The sequence below is a fragment of the Hypomesus nipponensis genome, chromosome 3 (genome assembly GCF_054491055.1).
Source record: "Hypomesus nipponensis isolate SF chromosome 3, ASM5449105v1, whole genome shotgun sequence".
NCBI classification, from domain to species: Eukaryota; Metazoa; Chordata; class Actinopteri; order Osmeriformes; family Osmeridae; genus Hypomesus; species Hypomesus nipponensis.
Genome location: NC_140363.1, coordinates 15969667 through 15991567, shown reverse-complemented (window position 1 = coordinate 15991567; position 21901 = coordinate 15969667). Strand labels below are relative to the sequence as shown.

At 47.1% G+C, this 21901-nt stretch overlaps 3 protein-coding genes across 5 annotated transcripts; 2 read left to right on the top strand and 1 right to left on the bottom strand.

Annotated features, from left to right (window-relative positions):
* Positions 1-191: 191 nt before the first annotated feature.
* ankrd9 (ankyrin repeat domain 9) lies at positions 192-1553 on the bottom strand. The gene has a single exon (XM_084679700.1). The coding sequence runs from the start codon at positions 1267-1269 to the stop codon at positions 400-402; it is 870 nt and encodes a 289-aa protein (XP_084535826.1). The 5' UTR covers positions 1270-1553; the 3' UTR covers positions 192-399.
* A 3083-nt stretch (positions 1554-4636) lies between these two features.
* On the top strand, positions 4637-10283 carry rcor1 (REST corepressor 1). The gene is made up of 13 exons (XM_084679689.1): positions 4637-5577; positions 5680-5739; positions 6300-6380; positions 6496-6548; positions 6685-6846; positions 7072-7190; positions 8084-8162; positions 8331-8408; positions 8626-8829; positions 8975-9052; positions 9206-9263; positions 9381-9646; positions 9925-10283. Exons 1-13 carry the CDS (start codon positions 5421-5423, stop codon positions 9964-9966), a joined length of 1437 nt encoding a protein of 478 aa, XP_084535815.1. The 5' UTR covers positions 4637-5420; the 3' UTR covers positions 9967-10283.
* Positions 10284-12544: 2261 nt separating this feature from the next.
* Positions 12545-20998, top strand: traf3 (TNF receptor-associated factor 3). Of its 3 annotated transcripts, none has more exons than XM_084679660.1 (11): positions 12545-12886; positions 15828-16108; positions 16535-16586; positions 16752-16856; positions 17040-17204; positions 17607-17687; positions 17986-18060; positions 18250-18342; positions 18619-18759; positions 18975-19158; positions 20004-20998. In XM_084679660.1, exons 2-11 carry the CDS (start codon positions 15831-15833, stop codon positions 20564-20566), a joined length of 1737 nt encoding a protein of 578 aa, XP_084535786.1. In that variant the 5' UTR covers positions 12545-12886; positions 15828-15830; the 3' UTR covers positions 20567-20998. The 3 variants fall into 3 exon arrangements, with proteins under 3 accessions (XP_084535786.1, XP_084535802.1, XP_084535793.1); XM_084679676.1 differs by having other exon boundaries at positions 12548-12886; positions 18975-19149; XM_084679667.1 differs by lacking the exon at positions 12545-12886 and having other exon boundaries at positions 12917-16108.
* The last annotated feature ends 903 nt before the right edge of the window (positions 20999-21901 follow it).

Below are 21901 nucleotides of genomic sequence, written 5' to 3'. Positions count from 1 at the left end.
GATATTGTTCAAGCATCTAAACACATGACATCGTAAGGACATGATGGGATTTGTAACATCCCTGTGTGTGTTGTCTATGGTGGTTGATATTGAGTTTGCATAACCCTGTGACAAAGCCGTTTTATGTGTGTCCTGCCTATGCCTGTTAGAGAACACCTTGTACTCTAACACATGACTACACCAGACAATGCTTCAAAGTATCCTCTTTTTATTTACATCACAACATCATCAACAAACAAACACTGTACAATTCACTCATTTGTGTGTTAAAGTGCATTGTTTTTTTGTTTTTTTTATATCTGTACATACAGGATTCGCACAATATACAGTGTCAATCGGTCCGACTGATGAAAAAGTGTTTTATTTACATTGTTCAGAGGAGGGGAGTCCTGAGTCAGTCTAGGACTGGAACTGATGCAGCCTGAAGTCCAGGGGCTTAAGGAAGTCTGGCAGGGAGTCCAGCTGCTCCAGGGGGATGGACTGGGTCAGTTTCTGCATGGCCTGGACATATAGGGATGGTGGGGAGATCCCAGAGAGCCAGTGGAAGGCCTGCTCCCCAACCAGGCTCCGCCAAGCCGCTGCGTTGTCCTGCACCTGTCTCTTCATCTGGAAGCTGATCTTTGGCATGAAGAGGAGAAGGTAGCCCAGGCACACTTGCTTTCTGCGCATGTCGGGTTCGCCCTGGTCGATCTGATGCAGCAGACAATCCAATGGGGTGTCCCCGGACCCGTCCGTGACGGAAGGACAAGCGCCGTGTCCTAGTAACAGGATCAAACACTCCGGGCGCACCAGGTCGCAGGTTAGATGGAGGGCTGCTTTGCCCCCGTCTACGTGAACGCACCCGCGACTGTTGAGGTAGCTTTGGCGCTCGCTCTCCGAAAAGTCCTTCAGTGAGTCCATGATCATTTTCAGTATAGTCACGCGGTTATAACGGACAGCTATAGAAAGATGTGGAGTAGTCGATGCTTGGCAGCAACAGAAACTCCGGCTGGGCATGTCCAGCGCACTGACGGAGAATCTGTTAATCAGGTATCTGGCGTATTGTTGATGGTCGTGCACAAGCGCGTACAGTAGAGCCTCTGATGGAGAGAAGGCGCACGCCCGTCCGTCATCCTCCCAGTGAAAGACTTCCATCATCCTCATGTCCTCGAGCATCCATACGGGGAGTAGGTCCCGGACTGCTTGGTAAAAAGCAAAGGAGGTTCTTTGGCACTGCTTTTCGGATTTATAATCCGCCTGGTTGTCAAATACACCTACATCCCACGGCATTGTCACACTAGTCTGCAAATCCTTCTAGTATAAAAACCGAGCCTTGCAAAAAACGGATAGGAAAAGTAGCCAATGCGCAGAAGAGTAGCTCTGCGCATAAAAGTTGCGTTTAACGCACGGCAAAAAAAAGTTTTTAAAGAAAGAATCACAATATAGTAGGCTACAAAATGGTCAACAGTTGGGAGTCTTGACCCAAGTTGTTATCGGGATCTTGGCATGCAGTCACGGCCGGGGTCTCTCTGCTGGTCTTGATTTTGCACCTTCAAACCCCTTCTTCAAACTCCATCGGACGTTTATATACCCCAACGAAGAGGAGAAACAGTAGAACTCCCTTGACGACCGCCCTTGTTGGTTGTTCCCTGCGTCACCAAAATTGTCATTGGTTGATGACGTGCCTTTGGAGAGAAGATATGTGACATCACCGGTTCAAAGTGCCCTTAACGTTCCCATATTTGTGAAGCGCGCCGTGTGAGCGTTTGTTTGGGCGACGCGGTTATCGGCCCTATCGAATGTCCTCTAGAGGACTCCCGCATTCAGAACATTCAGAGCGAGCCGGTGTAAAGGACGCATGTTGAGTTGCTGGTCTGATCGCCAGCAAAGGTTATGTAATTGAGCGTCTGGTGCACTGCGCTGTTGCCAAAACCTTCACTGCGTAGCCTAAACCATGACATAAAAGATTACGCACTGCTCCAAACGGTTTCATGAATTTAAGGGAAAGCAAAATCTTTGAATCGTTAATCTTATCTTGTTTTAGACCTAAAATATCTGGGATAACATTTTCTTTTGATCCATAGTTACATGTCGATGAGGGACAATATCATTCTTGCACATGACACCATATGAAAATAAAAATCTGTTATCGCAATTTGTGATTAGTTACACTAAATAGCAGGCTATCTGCAACTTCAGGATCGAGTATGCACTATAGGCAGTTCAGCTACGCCACCTTTTGGGCCCACAGCTGCAATTGCACGTTATCGTTAACACTTGTTAGATGAGTTACATGGCCAATTTTTAGAATGATAAAGAGGTTGTTCAATCCTATATAAAGATCAAATGTGCTAACAATAGGCTGATTATAAAATTGGATTATTCAAGCACACAATGTGAAGACCAACTATGCATGCAGAATGAGAATAGTTTTGAGACGCACTACATCCAAATATATTTCCCCTTCCCCTCTCCCTCTAAAAGCTTCTGCTTTTTGGCAGGCCATCTTTGTAAATAAGAATGTTGTTCTTAATGATTCTGCCTGGTTAAATAAAGGTTAAATAAATCAAATAAAAATACGACCCTCTGTTAAAAGCAAAGCTGCAACGTAACAGTAGTGCATCAATACACTTTGAATACATATGAGCTGAGTTCAAAAGACAAGTATCATACACACAACAGTATTAACCAGTGACTTGGTTGGTGAAGGTTAGAATGTAATAATGTAGAGTGAAACAAAGTTGACAAAATGTGTCAGTAAAACATTATAAACACAATAAAAGACAGTATAAGGTAGCCAATTGTGGCTCATCAACTCTTTTATGGGCAACATGGATGTGTAAAGTCCCTTAGTTTGTTGTTGGATGTTGGTGAACCGCACTACTTGTGCTTGGCTGACGTCTGTTGTTCATATGTTGAATAGTTCTAGGACCTCCAATCATCTTGTGATAGGACATGCACTTTTGTGGTTTGCAGTTAGTAGTTTATGGATGTGCATCGTTGTGTTCTTTATTTGTACCCAGTTATATAAGGAGTCAGATGGCTGAGCGGTTAGGGAATCGGGCTACTAATCAGAAGGTTGCTGGTTTAATTCCTGGCTGTGCTAAATGACTGTGTCCTTGGGCAAGGCACTTCACCCAACTTGCCTCAGGAGAATGTCCCTGTACTTACAATATGTTGCTCTGGATAAGAGCGTCTGCTAAATGTAAATATGTGTTTTACATGGTGTTTATTTATTGTTTGTTTCTCCACATAGTCTTGTGTACTAGATCTTTCTGGTAAATGTAAGTATTTTTGTTTCAGTGTAAGAGAGGCTGCAATCAATAGAATTCACACAAAAAAAATCCCTATAGTTTCACCTTCTAGCTCAGAGTTCAAAGCAGCAATCCATTCCACTGCTGCACCTAAACTGTGACCATTTAAGTGTCATTCTTATTTGGATAGATGATCTCTCTGTGGATTAGTCAAGTTCCTTAACCAAATGGTTTATTAGGTTTTCACAAACAAGGAGATGTTTTTATCTGATAATACACAACAATGCAAGTATAATGTGACAAAAGCACACAAGTGCATGACGACAAAATATGAATGACGAAATAACAATATAAGATATGAAAAAGTATTATAATAATAAGTGTAACAAGGTTAACAGCCAGTATCAGTGGGGGTCCCGGGCCTTGGTGATGAGATCAGCTGCAGTCAGGAAGGAACTGTTCTTGTGCCGTGAGGTTTTGGTCCTGATGGACTGCAGTCTCCTGTCAGAGGGGAGAGGGTTCAAAGGATTTGTGTCCAGCGTTGTAGGGGTCAGCCATAATCGTTCCTCCTGCCTCAGGGTCCTGGAGGCATGCAGGTCTTGCAAGACTGGCAAGGTTGCAGCCCTCTCAGCAGAGTGAATGATACGCTGCAGTCCCTTGTCAGTGGCAGCAGCGCACCAGATTGGGATGGAGGAGATGAGGATAGATTCATTAATGGTGGTAGACGCGCACCATCATTGGCTCTGGCAGGTTGTGCTTCTTCAGTTGCAGCAGGAAGTACATTCTCTGCTTTTCCGTCTTGGTGAGGGAGCTGATGTTAAGGTGACGGTGGCCCCCAGGAAGTGGAAAGATTCCAGTGTGTCAGCCGAGGAATCACACAGGGGGATGGGGGCTACTCTTCAATCAACTCTATGAATAATTGACCCTGTGTGTCTTCATGTACACTACAGCCATCTCCATTGTCGCACTGAGCTGCAAGTTGTATTGACCGCAACAGGACACCAGGAAGTCAACCTCCCACCTTGGCGGACTCAAAGTTCTGAGTATGGAGGAGGATGGCCATGTTTACCTATTGGCTCTGTCGACAAACTGCAGGAGTCCAGAGTGGGTCTGTGATGGTTTTGAGGTGGGACAGTACTATGTGCTCAAAATACTTAATTACCTCAGAAGTCAGGCCAACAGGTCCATTCAGTTATCAGTTGATTTGATGAGTTAACCTATCCATATTTTCACCTTGGGGATCAATAAAGTATACTACTACTTAAGTATACTACTAGTCTTGCTAATATGTGTCTTAAAGCTTGTGGAAAAGAATTCCAGTATAGTTTATCATGCTTGATAAGTATCCAGTCAATTAAATAATTGTTTTCCCAATTACTCGTAGCCTATATTAATTGCAATTGCATTTAATTAAGGAACGCGTTATGGCATTTGTTTCAGTTAAACTCCAGCGCAAGAAACGTGGCGTCTTTCCCATTAATCAGCTTGAGAGGGGCCTCTTCAGGACGAGGCTCGAAGTACCTAACCAGCTCCATCAGTTAGCTACGCTAGTTCCATCCACTTCACATCAAGACCCCGTGCCGAGTCAGCCAGCTCCCGACCCACCTGGCAAGATCACCGACCCTGCCTCGAAAAGCGTCTAATGACCGAAAGTGGACCGAGAACTTGCCAGATTGTGTATAATATCGATGACGAAGTAGTCTAGTAGCGATGTTTATTTATTTTATAAATTGAGCTAGCTAGCTTGTGCTACCGCAACTTTTATCCAAGTAGCTGCAAGCATCCCTGGCTTACTTGGGGTGGTTGTTATTCAAAGACAGGAGTCAAGACTCACTGGGCTACTGCCATTTGGCTATTTGTAATAGCTATTTCTGGAGCCATCTCCCCGTTGTACTTTTATTACAGACATATTTGCTGTGACAAATTAGGGTTGCTAATTTGAGCAATTCATCAGTTTGCCATCATCGCCTCGTTTAGCTAACATTAGCGATCTAGCTCAAATAGCTTAGCTAGCTATCCAACCTGCTAGCAAACGTTACTTTGTTTTCTGGCTAGACAACTAGCTAGCTAGCCGCTAGCAGAAACGATAGCAAGGTGCTGCTGACACATCACAGCCAGGCGAGCTGTAGCAACTAGCCCTAGCTAGCTTGCCAAATTAGAGTAGCTTTGTTTGAGTTCATTTTCAAGATGCCTGCAATGTTGGAGAAAAACGGTTCCGAAATATCAGGGAAGCGGAGAGGGAGGAATTCAGTTAATAATCCTAACAAAAGTTTTGCTACAAATGGAAACAGTAACATTTCATGGGAGGAAGGAAGTTCGGGCTCCTCCAGTGATGATGAGCATGGTAGGTCAACGTGACGGTGGTAGCCTCGGTCAGACAGAACTAGTTCTTGTTTTTGAAATGTTATAAAAATATTTGTAATACATGTTCATCATCTGTGCATAGGTGGCGGAGGTATGCGAGTAGGTGCTCAATATCAAGCCATCGTTCCAGACTATGATCCTGGTGAGTAATTTACGCGATGTTAAGTTTTGAAGAAGAAACAGGTTTTAAGATGTGGTAGCCTCGAACTCTGGTGATCGCCCATTCCACGAGTTCAGATTATCTGGACGAATTGTAACATCTCTCCGACTCTTTCTAAAAATCAATTGCAAAGATTAGATTTGGCCTTAAGTTTACGTAATTCATAATGTAAACATCTACATTTGAAACAGTTTGAACAGAACTGTTTATTTTAAGAGTATGTTCAATAATAAGTAGCCATCTACATCAGTTGCAATGACAGCTGTTTAGTTGTTCAAACTAAATAAGTAAAACATTAGTAACGCATTTCACATTAAACTTTTTGCAATGTATGAGCTTTCATTTTGATCTTCAAAGATTTTGACCAAGTTTTGGGGAATTTTATCCAACCACAATTATTCAAATCCCCTGTTTTTTTCCAAATAAACCAAGCTAAATTGTTAAAGAAATAAATACAAATAAATAATTGAAAGGATAAAAAGGTTAATATTTTAAAGAAACCAGTACCTAGCTTGATGTCTCCTCTTCCTTGCCCCTGCCAGAGGTGGCCAAGGCTGCCCAGGAAAGGGACAACCTGGGCATGCTGGTGTGGATACCCAGCCAGACCCTGGCAGAGACCAAACGTAAGAACCACCATTTGCAATAGGATACATATGTGGAAAATGCATACAGCCTATAAATAAATACACTGTAAATCACTGTAGGACAGTTTTACATTGCTCTTTTGCCCTCTTGCAGTTGACGAATATATTTCAATCGCCAAAGAAAAGCACGGCTATAATATGGAACAGGTAATACCATGCTGCTGTGTTAAAGTGCCACTAAAACAGGTCTTTACAATGTGTAAAAATGTGTAAATTTTCCCTCCTCTACTCTTCAATCAACTCTATGAATAATTGACCCTGTGTGTCTTCATGTACACTACAGGCATTGGGCATGCTGTTCTGGCACAAGCACAATATAGAGAAGTCCCTGGCAGACTTGCCTAACTTCACGCCTTTCCCAGATGAGTGGACGGTGGAAGACAGGGTTCTCTTTGAACAGGGCTTCAGCTTCCATGGCAAGACATTCCATCGCATCCAGCAGATGGTGAGGAAGCACACACACAATCATGTACTCAGACACACACATACATACACACACACACACACACACTCATATACTCAGACTCACACACATATACACACACACACACTCATATACTCAGACCCACACTCATATACACACACACACACACATATACTCAGATACACACACTCGTTGTTTGTGGTTCTGGATTTAGTATAACATCTAACCCTTTCTACCACATGGTAGCTACCTGACAAGTCCATCGCCAGCCTGGTGAGGTTCTATTATTCATGGAAAAAGACTCGCAGCAAAACCAGTGTCATGGATCGCCACGCACGCAAGCAGAAGAGGGAGCGAGAAGAGAGGTGAAGGCCTAATCCCAAACCAACCTGTAGACTAACTACCCTATAGGCCCAATCCCAAACCAACCTGTAGACTAACTACCCTATAGACCTAATCCCAAACCAACCTGTAGACTAACTACCCTATAGGCCCAATCCCAAACCAACCTGTAGACTAACTACCCTATAGGCCCAATCCATAACCAACCTGTAGACTAACTACTTTATAGGCTTAATCCCAAACCAACCTGCAGACTAACTACCCTATAGGCCCAATCCCAAACCAACCTGTAGACTAACTACCCTATAGGCCTAATCCCAAACCAACCTGTAGACTAACTACCCTATAGGCCCAATTCCAAACCAACCTGCAGACTAACTACCCTATAAACACAATCCCAAACAAACTCCAAACTAACTACCCTATTGGCCCAATTCCAAACCAATCTCTATACTAACTACCCTATTGGCCCAATCCCAAACTAATCTCTAGACCAGGGGTAGGCAACCCTGGTCCTAGAGAGCCACTGTCCTGCATGTTTTAGATGTTTCCCTGCTCCAGCACACCTGATTCAAATGAATGGGTTGTTATCAAGCTCTGTGGAAGCCGGGTAATGACCATTCATTTGAATCAGGTGTGCTTGTGCAGGGAAACATCTAAAACATGCAGGACAGCGGCTCTCTAGGACCAGGGTTGCCTACCCCTGCTCTAGACTAACTACCCTATTGGCCCAATCCCAAACCAATCTCTATATTAACTACCCTATAGGCACAAACCATAGGCCTACACACTTTGCAGCACCAATTTTGAGCCTGAACACTCTCAGGGACAAAATGCTACTTCTTTAGATATTTGAATTGATGAGCGGCAGTTATCCAGGACTGCTCTGCATCACTTGCCTCCTCTGTGTCCGCAGTGAAGACGAGGCTGAGGAGACTCCTCCCAACCCTCCCAGTGACGTGGACTTTGATCCCAGCAAGGAGGACAAGAAGGAGGTACAGTATCATCATTGATTTGAACTTGTATTCAGTATCAGTACAGTCGTTACTGCTAGGCAGATGCACAACGCGTGGAGCAGGGCCCACACCGAGACAGAGGACCAGGTTCTAAGGGATGAGGATAGTATCGAATGCTTGCTGACACACAGATGTTTTCTGTTGCAGGTGGCCTCAGGATCAGAAGCCAAACAGGAAGCCAAGCCAGCAGCGGCAGCAGCAGTAGCAGCAGTGGTGGTGCAGAAGGTAAGCAATAACTAGATCTCCTTCAGTCACTGTAAACATCTGGTTCACTGCATTCTGCAGTTGCCATATCCCATTAACGTTCTTGTCGAGCCTAGAAATGAAGATCCACGCACAATTTCCTGTTCGGAAATAAATACGGACAAATTTAACAAATAATTAAAAACTAAAATGCTCCACCACAACACTACCGCCTGACCTGTTCCGCGTCTTCCTCCAGCCCACTGGCGTGGTGGAAAAGGTAGCCCATGTGAAGAAGGAGCTCCAGGGTCTGTCAGGGAAGAACCTGCACAGAGCAAAGAAGAAGCCCCCTAAGGGCATGCACCTGCACCAGGGAGACGTCGGGGCCATGTCCACGAGCGGCCCAGCGGCCTTGGGAGTGCTGCGACAGCTGGACACAGAGCTGGTCACCATCAAAAGACAGGTGCGAGCTTAGAGGCCGTGTGAAGGATCGTTGGCGTTATAAGTTTATCCGTGGATTTAGGACTGAACAATCACGTTGTCCCCCTGCTCTGCACCCCTACTTGCTCCTCCCCTGGTTGTGGTATTTACAACGCTTCTCTCCCCAGATCCAGAGTATCAAACAGAACAACAGTGCACTAAAGGAGAAGCTATATTCTGGAGTAAATAACTTCCGCGTGCCTGAGGTATGGTCAATGCTGTTAGTGTGCCTGAGTTCCTGTTTTAAACCCCAGCTGTGATGGTTATTGATCAATGAGCTTGATATTCAGTATTACTGATCGGTTCGTTTAGTCATTTAGCAAACACTCTTCCCTCGGTAACTGGATATGTATTCTCAGGTGACCCAGAAGTTCAACACTCGCTGGACCACAGATGAGCAACTGCTGGCAGTACAAGGTAACAAAAATAGCAGTAAAAATGTTTTCAAAGCATTAGGCATTGTACATACTAAATAACACAGACGAATGGCCAATCTGGGTCACGTGATTATAATCCCCCTCCTCTCCTCACCAGCTATCAGGAAGTACGGACGAGACTTCCAGGCCATCTCCGACGTGATCGGCAACAAATCAGTGGTTCAGGTGAAGAACTTCTTTGTGAACTACCGCCGGCGTTACAACCTCGACGAGGTGCTGCAGGAGTGGGAGGCTGAGCACGGCGTGGAGGGCGGGGCCAGGGGAGGAGCGGAGGAGGAGAAGATGGAGGTGTCCCATTCCCCTGAGGAGGCGGGAGCCCGAGGAGGAGCTGGCACGCCGGCCGTCCCTGAGGAGCAGAAGGAGGTGAGGGACAGACAGAGTTTAGTCTGCACACGCCCGTGTCTAATCGTGGTGTATCAACTGACGTGCAGCATCCTCCTGTACTACGCTTATTTTGACGTGATTCGCATGGTTTAATCGCACAATGCCTTCCTTGTATTACGAGCAGCGTGTTAGGTCGCATGGTCTTCTCTGTCCTCTGTTGAAGCGTTCTGTATCTGGTGGTGTAGATGTGCAGAGTGGACCAACAGTAACACGTTCGACGTGTATAGGAAACTAACAGCTGTCCCTGTTCTCCCAAGGAGTCGTCGCCCACAGAGACTCAGCAGCCCCAGGCGTCCTGAGCAGCCGTCCATCTTGGGAGGGATGGTGTTTGCGCCGGAACTTCTGCTCCCTGCGGATCTGAGGGCTTGTGAAGGGACGAGGAGGAGCCGGCCCAGGTCCCAGTTCAGACCTGACCCCCCGTCCCCTCTGCCCCCCCCCCCCCCGTCCCAGTTCAGTCCCAAACTATGACTTGACCACCTCCTGAAGGTCACCAGAAGGTCATTATTTCCCCTATCTCCCCACGGCCAGCCCTCCTTATCTCTCTGTCTCTGTCTCTGTCTCTGTCTCTCTGTCTCTCTGTCTCTCTGTCTCTCTGTCTCTCTGTCTCTCTGTCTCTCTGTCTCTCTGTCTCTCTGTCTCTCTGTCTCTCTGTCTCTCTGTCTCTCTGTCTCTCTGTCTCTCTGTCTCTCTCTCTGTCTCTCTGTCTCTCTGTCTCTGTCTCTGTGTCTCTCTCTCTCTCTTTCTCTCTGTCTCTGTGTCTCTCTCTCTCTCTGTCTCTGTCTCTCTCTCTCTCTGTCTCTCTCTGTCTCTCTCTGTCTCTCTCTCTCCCCATCCCAACCCCCCCCCCCTCCCCCCTGTTTACCCGGACATGTTAAGCTACCACTACATACAGAGAGGGCAACAGCAGCAACCACATGTCAAAGAGACTATGTAGTAACTACCAGGGTTAGCTAAAGCACTTTACTATCCCATGACCATGGCCATCTCGACCTGATCCTATCCCTGCCCCCTTCCAGCAATGAATCCACATTACAAACATCCTTCCTGTACCTTTATTTGTGTCCTTATCATGTCACATTGCAAAACCTTTTTTATATCTCTTCGTTTTTCCAGAGGTTCACTGTAAACCTAGCTTTAGTTAGTGACAAACACTACCACCATTTCCACCCTGTCCTACAGTTAGTGCTGGAGACATCGGCACTGTACAACCTCAGTCAGATGCGATTATTCAGGTTATTGATTATGTTATGTTTCTCCTACAAAAGCTGGCACCACCAGTGAAAATGGCAGCAGTGTTCACGGGGCGTCTTGGTGAAAATCTGAGAGTTCAGTTCAGAGAGTTCATCGCTAATGGAAAACTGTCTCCCGAGATTGTTCCAATAGCTGATTTAATTTGTCTTCTGCCGAGAAGAGTCAAATAATTGTGGAAATGTTATTCATTTTTAGGGCGCTGCTAAGTGCTCAAATTGTACAATTGTATTCAAGAATAATGGTTAAGGTTATACTATTTGTATTGGAATATATTTATGATGCGTTTAGTGATTTGGTGTCTGATGAGGCAGACCTAATGATTGAAGTAAGAAATTGTACATAACCTGGGAATTGGAGGCCAATGATTTCATCATGTTCAACAGAGCCCTGGGCGTCTGGTTTCCTGGACACATGACATTGAGTTCTAACAACACCGAGACTAACAAATACAAATGAACCAATTGGGATTTGTTTAGCAAATCTATGAATTTTTATCTTAATCAAGGAAACCAACCCTAGGGGTTTGACCATGTTTGACTTAATATGGACTTCACATACTTCGATTAGCAATATTTAAGATTAATTTAGACTTGATTAGCAATGCCTAGAAAATATATACAATTGGGTCATACACCGTTAAGTTGTTGAACTCTGACCCCTATCTAGTTCAGGTGAGAGGATTTAGCCTTTAAAATAGATGAATGAGAGATTGTAATTTGACTGGATGTTCTTCAGATTTTTACATTTTTATTAAAAACACTGGTTTCTCAGACACAGATGATGCAGGCCCAAGACTCATGTCAATGTAGGTTGTCCTTGGAAAGTTCTTTGTTCTTTCAAATAAAGATACTTTAGTCTGGATCGGTGTTTGGGGAATCAACACCTTTTAGAGAAGTAGGAATTTTGTTGGTAATGTCCTGTACATGGGACATGCCAGTTAAGACGTTTTTACTGTCCTGGTACCAAGCTTACTGTCAGCATAATGTTTTAATGCCTTTTCTATACTTGTGGAAATATGTGTGCGTTTCTGAGGGTCGGGTTTCAATGCTGAGAGGGTCTGTGTGTGTGCACACGTGTTCAGGTGTGCGTGTGTGTGTATTTTATTGCAGTCATTAAGCATTATGTATCCAATTTGCAGTTCAATAAACAATACATTTGAAGGATTTATAGGGGATGTTTACACACATGATCTGAATGTGTCTATCTTTCATCTACTGTCCTATTTTCTACTGTGTGCATGCATAGTATTTACACTTTGATAAATTAGTATTATTTAACAGCTTGACCTGGCATTTGGTTTGTACCAAATGTACGACATTTGTTCATATGTCAGCAACATACAACACCAACATGACTTAATATGTGTTCAGTGTAGGTTGCACAAGCAACATAATAACTTATGTTCTGTGCCACACAAAATGAAGCCGGAAATGAGGTCGTCAGAGTTCAAGTTCCATTTAAATTAGTCATCCTCTGTATGTACTTACTAGGCTGTGATCATTTCGATGCTATGCGTGAACAAGAGTTTCGTAACAACATATGATGAAGCATTCCCAAAGCGTTTCTTCCGTAGTTCTCAGTAACAGTGCCGACTAGCGATCCGGCCAACAATTGCACGCATGGCCTGCTCATTTTTTTCACGACGGGGATTTCCTAGGGAGGAAGTAAGCAAACCGAAGGGGGCTTTCCAGCCACTTAGGCATCAACAGCGAAGAGAAGAAGTGGCTTCTCTTTTTGACCCGCATTTCCCTTTGGATTTCAGAAATATTCCTAAAACGTATTATAGGTACGATGTCACCTATATGTGACAGGCCCTTGGATGTCTGTTTCCTATCGAGAGGAGTTCGGTCGCTTTCAGTGTAGTCCATGGTAAGCTACTGAACGTGCCATTCACCCCGCAAAGCTTTATTCGAAACGTTGTAGCTGGACAACGACGTTGCATTGGCCAACGTTAACCATCTGATTCATGTAAGTATTATTGCTAGACACAATCCTACGATGTTCATTTCATGCTAATAGTGTAGGAACTATTTTATGTGAGCGAGATAGTGGCAACATGTTGAGAAACCATACGTGTGAAAGCCAGAGCATGTGTTCGTGTGTGAGGACAGATATTCAAACCAAGCTGGGGATGAGGTAATTTCAAACATCCATTGTGGGGGCTTTTCAACAGACAGGCATCGCAAATCACATTAAAAATATATAAAATTGTAATTTTTTGATAGTGTTATCCTAATTTATTGCCCTCCGGATATTTTCATTCACACGGCTGTTGAAACTATGACTGTATTCGACATATCAAATGCCTTTTAAAAACAATTACACATTTTCTCTGCTAAATGCACGTTAGCCTTAGTGATTGGTATGATGCTGTTGCAACACCTGTGCCCTGGCTCACACATGACTTTTCAGCTGTCACTGTGCATAATGACAGCGGCATTAACTAAATCCAGTTTATTTGGAAGATTGATCTTTAAGGCATTTTAGTCCCTTTTTTTCACTCCTTAATGTCACTCCTTAATGTCACTCCTTAATGTCTTAACAGTATAGTCTGAATTTTATCACATGTACGATGTAATGTTATCCTAACGTTTATTCAAACCATGAGATTCATCAGTCTTCAGGTTTGGTTCAGCTGGGCTGATTCAGTATTTGAGGACTAGATGTAGTTGATGGATGTAACACTAAGTCAGTGCAATGAAAGGTTAGTGACAGAAATCCCCTAGTTGTGTTGTTTCATTTTTGTTTTGTGCTGTCATGGTAGAACAACCAAGACAACTGGACCTGCATGTTTTGACTCAGGGTCAAATCCTTAAATCAATATTCTGTAGTGCATTATACAAAGAGGGAGTTTCTGGCAAAGTAATGAAAAGAGAGTCTGTTAAAAAAACACATCTGAAATGTGCACCTCACCTGAAAGCCTGAGACCTAAGAAGGATATGTCCTATCTCTCTTTCTGTCCCTGTCTCTCTCTCTGTCTCTCTCTCGGTCCCTGTCTCTCTCTCTGTCCCTGTCTCTGTCCCTGTCTCTCTCTCGGTCCCTGTCTCTCTCTGTCACTGTCTCTCTCTGTCCCTGTCTCTTTCTGTCCATGTCTCTTTCTCTGTCCCTGTGTCTCTCTCTGTGCCTGTCTCACTGTCACTGTCTCTCTCTCTGTCCCTGTCTCTCTGTCCCTGTCTCTCTGTCCCTGTCTCACTGTCCCTGTCTCTCTCTCTGTCCCTGTCTCTCTGTCCCTGTCTTCCTGTCTCACTGTCCCTGTCTCTCTCTCTGTCCCTGTCTCTCTCTCGGCCCCTGTCTCTCTCTCGGTCTCTCTCTCTCTCTCTCTGTCTCTCTCTGTCCCTGTCTCTCTCTCTCTGTCTCTCTCTCTGTCCCTGTCTCTCTCTGTCCCTGTCTCTCTCTTTCCCTGTGTCTCTCTCTGTCCCTATCTCTCTCTCGGCCCCTGTCTCTCTCGGCCCCTGTCTCTCTCTCGGTCCCTGTCCCTCTCTGTTCCTGTCTCTTTCTCTCTCCTTTCCTCCTCTCATTACATTTAGCAGCCTTAAACCAGGCTTAAGTCAGGCCCAAAAGACCACACTCAGACATCAAGCAATTTATTTCTCAGCGCTCCAGTCATTCTTGGTGTTCAACAGAAACAGTGAGTTCTTAGGGGGAAATACCCCCGTTTTATATTCGCTCTGCAGTTCAATAGAAACACCATTTCCCGTCGAGGAAGAGAGACTTGACTAAACTTACCAGAACAGTCAGAATATCGCAGTCTCATGATTTAGTCTTACACAGCTGGGGCGTGTGACGTTTAGGCCTACACAGTGCTTAGTCCAAGATCTTGAACGGTTTGATAGTGTCATGATGGCATTTAATGCTGTGGGAGAGTCAGGGTGTGTGCGTGTGTGTGTGTGTAGTCAGATGCTGAGTAGCGTCGTTGAACCAGACAGTGGAAAAGCCCCTAGCATATCCCAGGAAGTCCCTGAACCACCAGGGGAGGAATTCACCAGCTCTCGTCTCCCCCAGCCTGGGTGGAGACCTGGGACACCCTTCCCTCATTGTCGTTGGAATGCAGGGCTGCAGGGGGGAACCTTGTGCTGGCATGGAACCTCACAGGTACTACCATCCCCATAGGCAAGGCTGTCGGGAGCACAGGAAAGACAGGTTTTTGGTGACGCAAACGATCCAGTTCAGGGTGCAGAGGGATCTTGGTGTACGTATGGGGTCACAGTGGAGGTTTGCACCCCTCCATCCCCTTTCTTGCTAGTCAGTCAAACCCCCCAGACTGCCAGCCAGACAGCCAGTTAGTGTCCAGACAGTCGCTTACTGTCCCTGCTGCCTGTGTTCTGCTTCTCTCGTCTCGGAGAGGAGATAAAATTAGCCTGAGTTAGCTATGTGTGTTATGGAGGGGTTTCCCAAGTCCAGGCCTCAGTCGGGAGCTGTTGATGTGGCAGTGAATGCACTGTATTCACACACACACACACACACACACACACACACACACACACACACACACAGCCTCCTCATCTGAAACATGTAACATGAGATTAAAGTGTCTTTCATCAAGTGTGTTTGTCCTGTATGTTGCAATGGTGTAAGGTAATGCTACCCCTGCTGTAGGTGCTGAACTGGGTTCAGAAGTATGTTCCCCCCTTGAAGGTTAAGTGGATGTTTCACAAGGAGGATGCAGATCCTGGATCAGAGTGTAAGAGGGGGCAGCTTCACTTGTTGCAATAAAGGGTATCTTACTGTTGCACAACTCAAGCCCAGAGTTGCTGGATTCCAGTAGGGCAGTTTGGATAGGTACAAGCTGATATCCAGTCACTTGGCTCCTGAGCAACGCCCCTGACTCCGAGCTAGCTCCAGACTGTGTTCCTCTCAGCACACCCAAGAAGCCCTGGACCCTTTTCACCCCTCCCCTCCTCTCCCCCAGGTCATGTCAGCAGGGCGTGGTGGTGACGGGCGGGAGCTCCAGATTCACCTCCAGCAGGCGGTGTCCTCCCTGGGTGGCCTCTCTCTCGCCCAGAGGCCCTGGCCCAGCGACCCCCCCAACGCCACGGGCTTCCTGCCAGTCCACGGCGGCTTCAGGGACCACTTCCTGTTGACCCCCGAGCCCAAGTACTGCTGCGAGTCCTGCCGCCTGGTGCTCTGCAACCCCCGGCAGACAGAGTGTGGCCACCGCTTCTGTGAGACGTGCATATCTGACCTGCTCAGGTGAGGGGTGGGGTTGGAAGTAGAGGGGAGGGGTGGGTAGGCGAGGTGGGGATGATGTTGCACTCGCCAACCCTGATTCTTCCTTGCATGCTTCAATCTCGAAGGTCAAACACAGGATAGAGGGCGAGGAGGAGGAGGAGGAGGGGGGGGGGGTGGAGAGACGAGACGAGACGAGAAGAGAGAGGAACAGATGAGAAAGGGAGAGATTTCGGTTTCACCATGACTAGGCAGGGGCTGAGGTTATGCGATTGTTGGAAATGGATGGTTTGCCAGACAATGTTTTCTTTTGGCTGTGTCAGAGGTACAGTCTCTTGATGGCTGTCACGAGGACGCGTTTGTTTTTATTGTAACACCCACTCAAATGTTGCATTGAAACACTGCACGTAAAGCTACAACAGGGACCTAATGATCCTCTTCTCTGTCCAGCAAGCCAAGCCCAGTATGTCCAGCCGACAAGGAGCCTCTGTTCAAGGACAAGGTAAGGCCGATACGAAGCCCTGCGGCCGTTCTAGAACCTACCATTCTAGAACCCCCACTGACAGCAGAATTCCTGGCTAATAAAACAACCACCCTGGCTGATGTCATCATCCCTGGTAGATCTATGAGATGTGTTTACTCAGTCCGGTACTCTCTGCTCTGGTAGATCTTCCGGGATATATGCTGCCACAGGGAGATCATGGCTCTGAAGGTGTTCTGTCGAAGCGAGAAGAGCGGCTGCAAGGAGCAGATGAGCCTCCACCAGGTCATGGTGAGGAACATCACCTCCTTCATTTGATGTTCCTACTGTGTTTCTCTCCCCATACAGGGAGGATTACCCTCCAACAGAGCTCTGCTATCACGCTATTAACATGGCTTATCAACTCCCTTAACCCTCCTCCTGTCTGTCTCTGTCGTGTGTGTGTGTGTGTGTGCGCGCGCTCGTCTCTTCCAGGACCACCTGAACGTGTGCCTGTACTTTGAGGTGCCCTGCCCCCTGGGGAAGTGTAAGGAGAGCATGATGAGGAAGGACATTCCCGAGCACCTGAGCAGGAGGTGCAAGCACAGGGAGGCCACCTGTGAGCTGTGCCTGCAGAAGATGCCCCTGACGGAGCTCCAGGTACCTGCACCGTGCCCTGGGGCGATGGGCGGAGGGATACAACCCAGTCACTTCATGCTGCGCCCCGGGGCGATGGGCGGAGGGATACAGCCCAGTCACTTCATGCCGCGCCCCGGGGCGATGGGCGGAGGGATACAGCACAGTCACTTCATTGGCTATGAGACTTTAAGATTCATCTCAATGTAGGATGGTGTGACGGAGCTTCCTAAAATAGTTTTGAGTGGGTCGGAATTGTAGACATATTTCCCCTCTGGTCCATACCGTGTGATATACGAGCACGATGACACTTTTGTATTTATATGTCAGCCGTTAACAGAACTGAAACTATCAGTTCTTCTAGGTTGCCGGCCAGCTCTCTGGTGCTGTTTGAGTCTGACCGCTGTGCTGTCCCTTCTTCCCCAGAAACACAAGGAGACGGTGTGTCCAGCGTTCCCCGTGTCCTGTCCCAACCACTGCACCTTCCCCTCCATCCTGCGGAGCGAGGTACGGAGCGCTCTGGCTAAAGGTCACAGAGGCTGTCCACATCCTGTCCTCATCCTGTCCACACCCTGTCCACACCCTGTCCACATCCTGTCCACATCCTGCTCCTTCCGCTCCACTCACGCGGACGGATCCGTTTGCGTTGTTAAGATCCCTGTCGATCAGAGCGAGGTCTTGATGCGTGATGTGGAGGTGGAGGGAAAGGGATTGTGGCTACTGGCTAACCTGCCCTCCCAGCTGCCCTCCTAGCTTCCCTCTGAAATCAGGGCTGATTGTCTAACCTCCATCTTGTCTCCTGCAGCTGTCGAGTCACCAGCATGACTGTCCCAAGGCCCAGGTAGCCTGCCCCTTCATCCGCTACGGGTGCACCTTCAAGGTCAGCCTGCTGCTGCTGTATACACACCCTCACTAAGACTGTTGTGTGATGCCCTAAAATTGAACTGGCTTTATGCGATTATTGGACTTGGTTTGACCTTTAGTTAGGTTAACCATATATTTATTTATTTTGAATCTATGGTTGCTACATTACTGGTTTAGTCATTGCGTGTGTTTGTGTATGCTGCAGGGTCTGAACCAGGACCTGAGGGATCATGAGTCCAGTTCTGCCTCAGAACACCTCAGACTCATGGCAGCTAGGAACAGCACCCTGGAGGCCAAGGTAACAAGGCTGGACCAATCAATCCCAGATAGATAGATGCATCCCTCGAATGGATGGATGGGCGCACACATAGAGGGATAGATGAATGGGTGGATAGATGATGAGACCGGACGGGTGTGTTTACAGTATTGTCATACTGTAATCAATAAGGACGGAAGACGTGTCCCTTCACAACACGCTGTCATTCAGCAGGGGGCAGTAGCAGCCCCTGGTGCTGAAATCCTTCCTAAACTGAAAGGGATGAGCGCAGTAACTGAGGAGGGTGTTTTGGTGCAGGTGGAGGACGTGAAGGGAGAGTTGCTGGAGCGCTACAAGGTTCTGCCAGGCCTCAGCAGCCGACTGACAGAGCTGGAGGCCCACTACGAGGAGATGAGGGAGAAGAACCGTCAGCTGGAGCAGAAACTGATCACCATGCAGGTCATTAGGATACATCTAAACTCACAGCAGATGCTTTGAACCAAAGCGACGCACAGTAAATACCTACTGGGGGTAGCGGGCAGTTACCCAACCCAGCTAGCTGCACTTGACCCAGCCTCACCTCTGTGTGTTGGGGTGGGGTCCCCTGACCCCCTCCCCCAGCTCGCCTCACAGCCCAGAGCCGTCTGACCCCTGTGTTGATGTGTCCTGTGTAGAAGCTGATGAGCTCCCACTCAGAGAAGCTGCTGGAGGTGGAGCTGGAGCTGAGGACCCTGAGGGGGGTGCGAGAGGAGGTGGAGGCTCTGAGGAGCTCCGTGGAGAGCATCCGCTCACGGCTCCCCCTGCTGGATGGAGGACGCGCCGGGACCAGCTCTGGGACTCTGGCTCTGGGTCAGTTAGGTGCGGGCGCATACATCGACTGTTAGACACACACAAACACAAACACACCCTGTCAGCCACAAACAGACACACACACACTTTGTCAGACACACTCACACACTCACACACCCTCGCACACACACACCCTCTCAGCTACAAACGGACACACCTACACGTACACAGCCACAAATACACAGTAGCTTACTGGAACCAGCTCTGGGTCTCTCTTCTGGGTCAGTTAGGAACAAACACACCCAGCGGCTGACAGGGTAAAGTAATGTGACACGGTGTTGGAGTAGCACTCAGTTGTGTCAGCCAGGGTGATCTGTTCAAAGTCTAAAGCTAGAACTGTAACTGTGGTCAGTAAATATTACATTTGCGGTGCCTTATATAGTGTGACTGGTTGACTTGATAAAAATGTGATTAGAATGAGAACAGAATGTCAAGTGTGTTCAACTTGATCGATTTAATGCAGTTAGATTTTGTTCCGGTGTGGTCCAGTTGTAGGTAGGAAGTTCTACCTATGGCTTCTTCCTGTGTTGCTGCAGCAAGGGTGCTTTTGTGGCACGCGCCACGACTAATAATTGACCAATGACCAACAGTTAACTGTCGTGTGCTTAGATTCTACCATCTGATCCTGCTCTGCCCATTACTGTAATGTCATTTATTTCATCTAGTAGATGCTTTTACCCACATTCACATACAACACAGGAATTTGTCTTGATTTGCAGTCAAGTGCTTTAACCACTGAGCTACACACTGCCCATTATTTATATTTAAAACCCTGGTCACTGTAGTTCTGGGGTCTCAAGAGTACTGAATGCAGGACTCCAACCTGATTGGTCTGTCTGTTCAACCCCAAACAGAGTCCCAGCTCTCTCGCCACGACGACATGCTGAGCGTGCACGAGATCAGGCTGGCCGACATTGACCTGCGCTTCCAGGTCCTAGAGACGGCCTCGTTCAACGGCACGCTCATCTGGAAGATCCGCGACTACAAGCGCAGGAAGCAGGAGGCCGTGGCTGCCAAGACCCTGTCTCTATACAGCCAGCCCTTCTACACGGGCTACTTTGGCTACAAGATGTGCGCCCGGGTCTACCTGAACGGGGACGGCATGGGGAAGGGGACACACCTGTCGCTGTTCTTCGTGGTGATGCGTGGCGAATACGACGCCCTCCTGCCTTGGCCCTTCAAGCAGAAGGTCACCCTCATGCTCATGGACCAGGGCCCCGCCCGCAAACACCTGGGCGACGCCTTCAAGCCCGACTCCAGCTCCAGCAGCTTCAGACGGCCGGTGGCAGAAATGAACATAGCGTCGGGCTGCCCGCTGTTCGTCACCCAGACCCTGCTGGACAACGGGACGTACATTAAGGATGACACCATCTTTATCAAGGTGACCGTGGATACCTCTGACCTGCCCGACCCCTGACCCTGGCTCTGGGACGGCTGGACTGAGATCAGCTGATGTGTCAGATCAAGCAGAGGGCTGCACAGATGGACGGACGGACAGATGGACACCGATGGATGAATAAAAGAGAGAGAGAGAGAGAGAGAGAGAGAGAGGGACATTGATAGAGTTTAAGAATAAGAAGAAAAAGAGATGTTTTGGGAAAATGGGCAGAAATCAAGAAATCTGAGTTCAAGGAAAACATTGATGAACTAGCAAGGCTTTGTAAGTGTTGAGGGATGGATGGATGACAGGAAGGAAGGAAGGATTGACCGCTGGTGTGCTGCTAGATTGTGGTGGTGAGGTGTACAGTCTAGTCGGGATGACCAGAAGGTCCAGCAACTTGTTCGGGGTCTCTTGAGGGAGAGACAGAGGGAAGGGTTGAGAGGGGAAGAAAGGGAGAGAATGGGAGAGGGGGAGGGGTTCCTGGACCTGTCGGTCATTGGCTGCGGGGGAGGGGTCTGGGGGGGAGAGAGGGAGAGAAAGATTGTTTGTGAAATAGAGAGGAGCTGAGAAATAGAGAGAGAGAGAGGGTGGGGGGAGGGGGGGGGGGGTATAGGATGTGTTCCCTCCGCCCCAGACAACAGAGAGCAGCCAGAGCTTCACAGAGACGGCAGGCTGTAACCATGGTGATGGTCTGGACCTCCAGGATGTCTCTGACTCTGATGGGATCCGAGTTGGTTAACAGAGACTGGGACTCCCAGGCCTGGCTGACTCCATGGGCTATCTGTCCATCATCAAACTACAGCTGCAGTGTGTATGTATATTATAGCAGTCTACCAAAACCATAGCTCCGATAGAATGCTGATGATAGATGTAATATTATTATTATTATTATTATTAATATTAGATATGATATATCTTCCTCTTTGGAGAGCTAAAACTGACTTATCTTTAGCCTCAAAGACAAGCCCATATCTAATGGGCACCGAGGTTCAATGTTAGTGGTCCTGTATGTTGTTGTGTTTGCATTGCCGGTAAAGTGTTGGTCACTATATGACAACGTTGACAAGTACAGAATGGAACCGTGTGTGTGTGTGTGTGTGTCTATGTTGTGTTGGTGTTTGGAATGTTGTTGATTCATTTGCTAACATCCTTTCCTATTAGCAGAATGTTGGTGTTTGTCGACACAGTACATTTCAAACTGTTCCTTTAACACCAGGAGTGTTCATTTTACTTGTGTTTTTGATCCACTGTCATGAGATGGACCTACACTACTGTTCAAAAGATGGAGGTCACTCAGAAATGTCCTGGTTTTTCATGAAAACATACACAAAGTGAGTTAGAATAGGAAATATCGCAAAATGATTACAAAAT

What these genes read in the sequence shown, in the direction of transcription:
- ankrd9 (XM_084679700.1), bottom strand. Translation starts at nt 1,269, where the DNA reads ATGCCGTGGGATGTAGGTGTATTTGACAACCAGGCGGATTATAAATCC.
- rcor1 (XM_084679689.1), top strand. Translation starts at nt 5,421, where the DNA reads ATGCCTGCAATGTTGGAGAAAAACGGTTCCGAAATATCAGGGAAGCGG. An exon ending in CTCCAGTGATGATGAGCATG is followed by an intron (nt 5,578 to 5,679) that starts GTAGGTCAACGT and finishes ATCTGTGCATAG; the next exon opens with GTGGCGGAGGTATGCGAGTA. An exon ending in TGGTCACCATCAAAAGACAG is followed by an intron (nt 8,830 to 8,974) that starts GTGCGAGCTTAG and finishes TTCTCTCCCCAG; the next exon opens with ATCCAGAGTATCAAACAGAA.
- traf3 (XM_084679660.1), top strand. Translation starts at nt 15,831, where the DNA reads ATGTCAGCAGGGCGTGGTGGTGACGGGCGGGAGCTCCAGATTCACCTC. An exon ending in ACAGCACCCTGGAGGCCAAG is followed by an intron (nt 18,343 to 18,618) that starts GTAACAAGGCTG and finishes GTTTTGGTGCAG; the next exon opens with GTGGAGGACGTGAAGGGAGA. An exon ending in AGAAACTGATCACCATGCAG is followed by an intron (nt 18,760 to 18,974) that starts GTCATTAGGATA and finishes TGTCCTGTGTAG; the next exon opens with AAGCTGATGAGCTCCCACTC.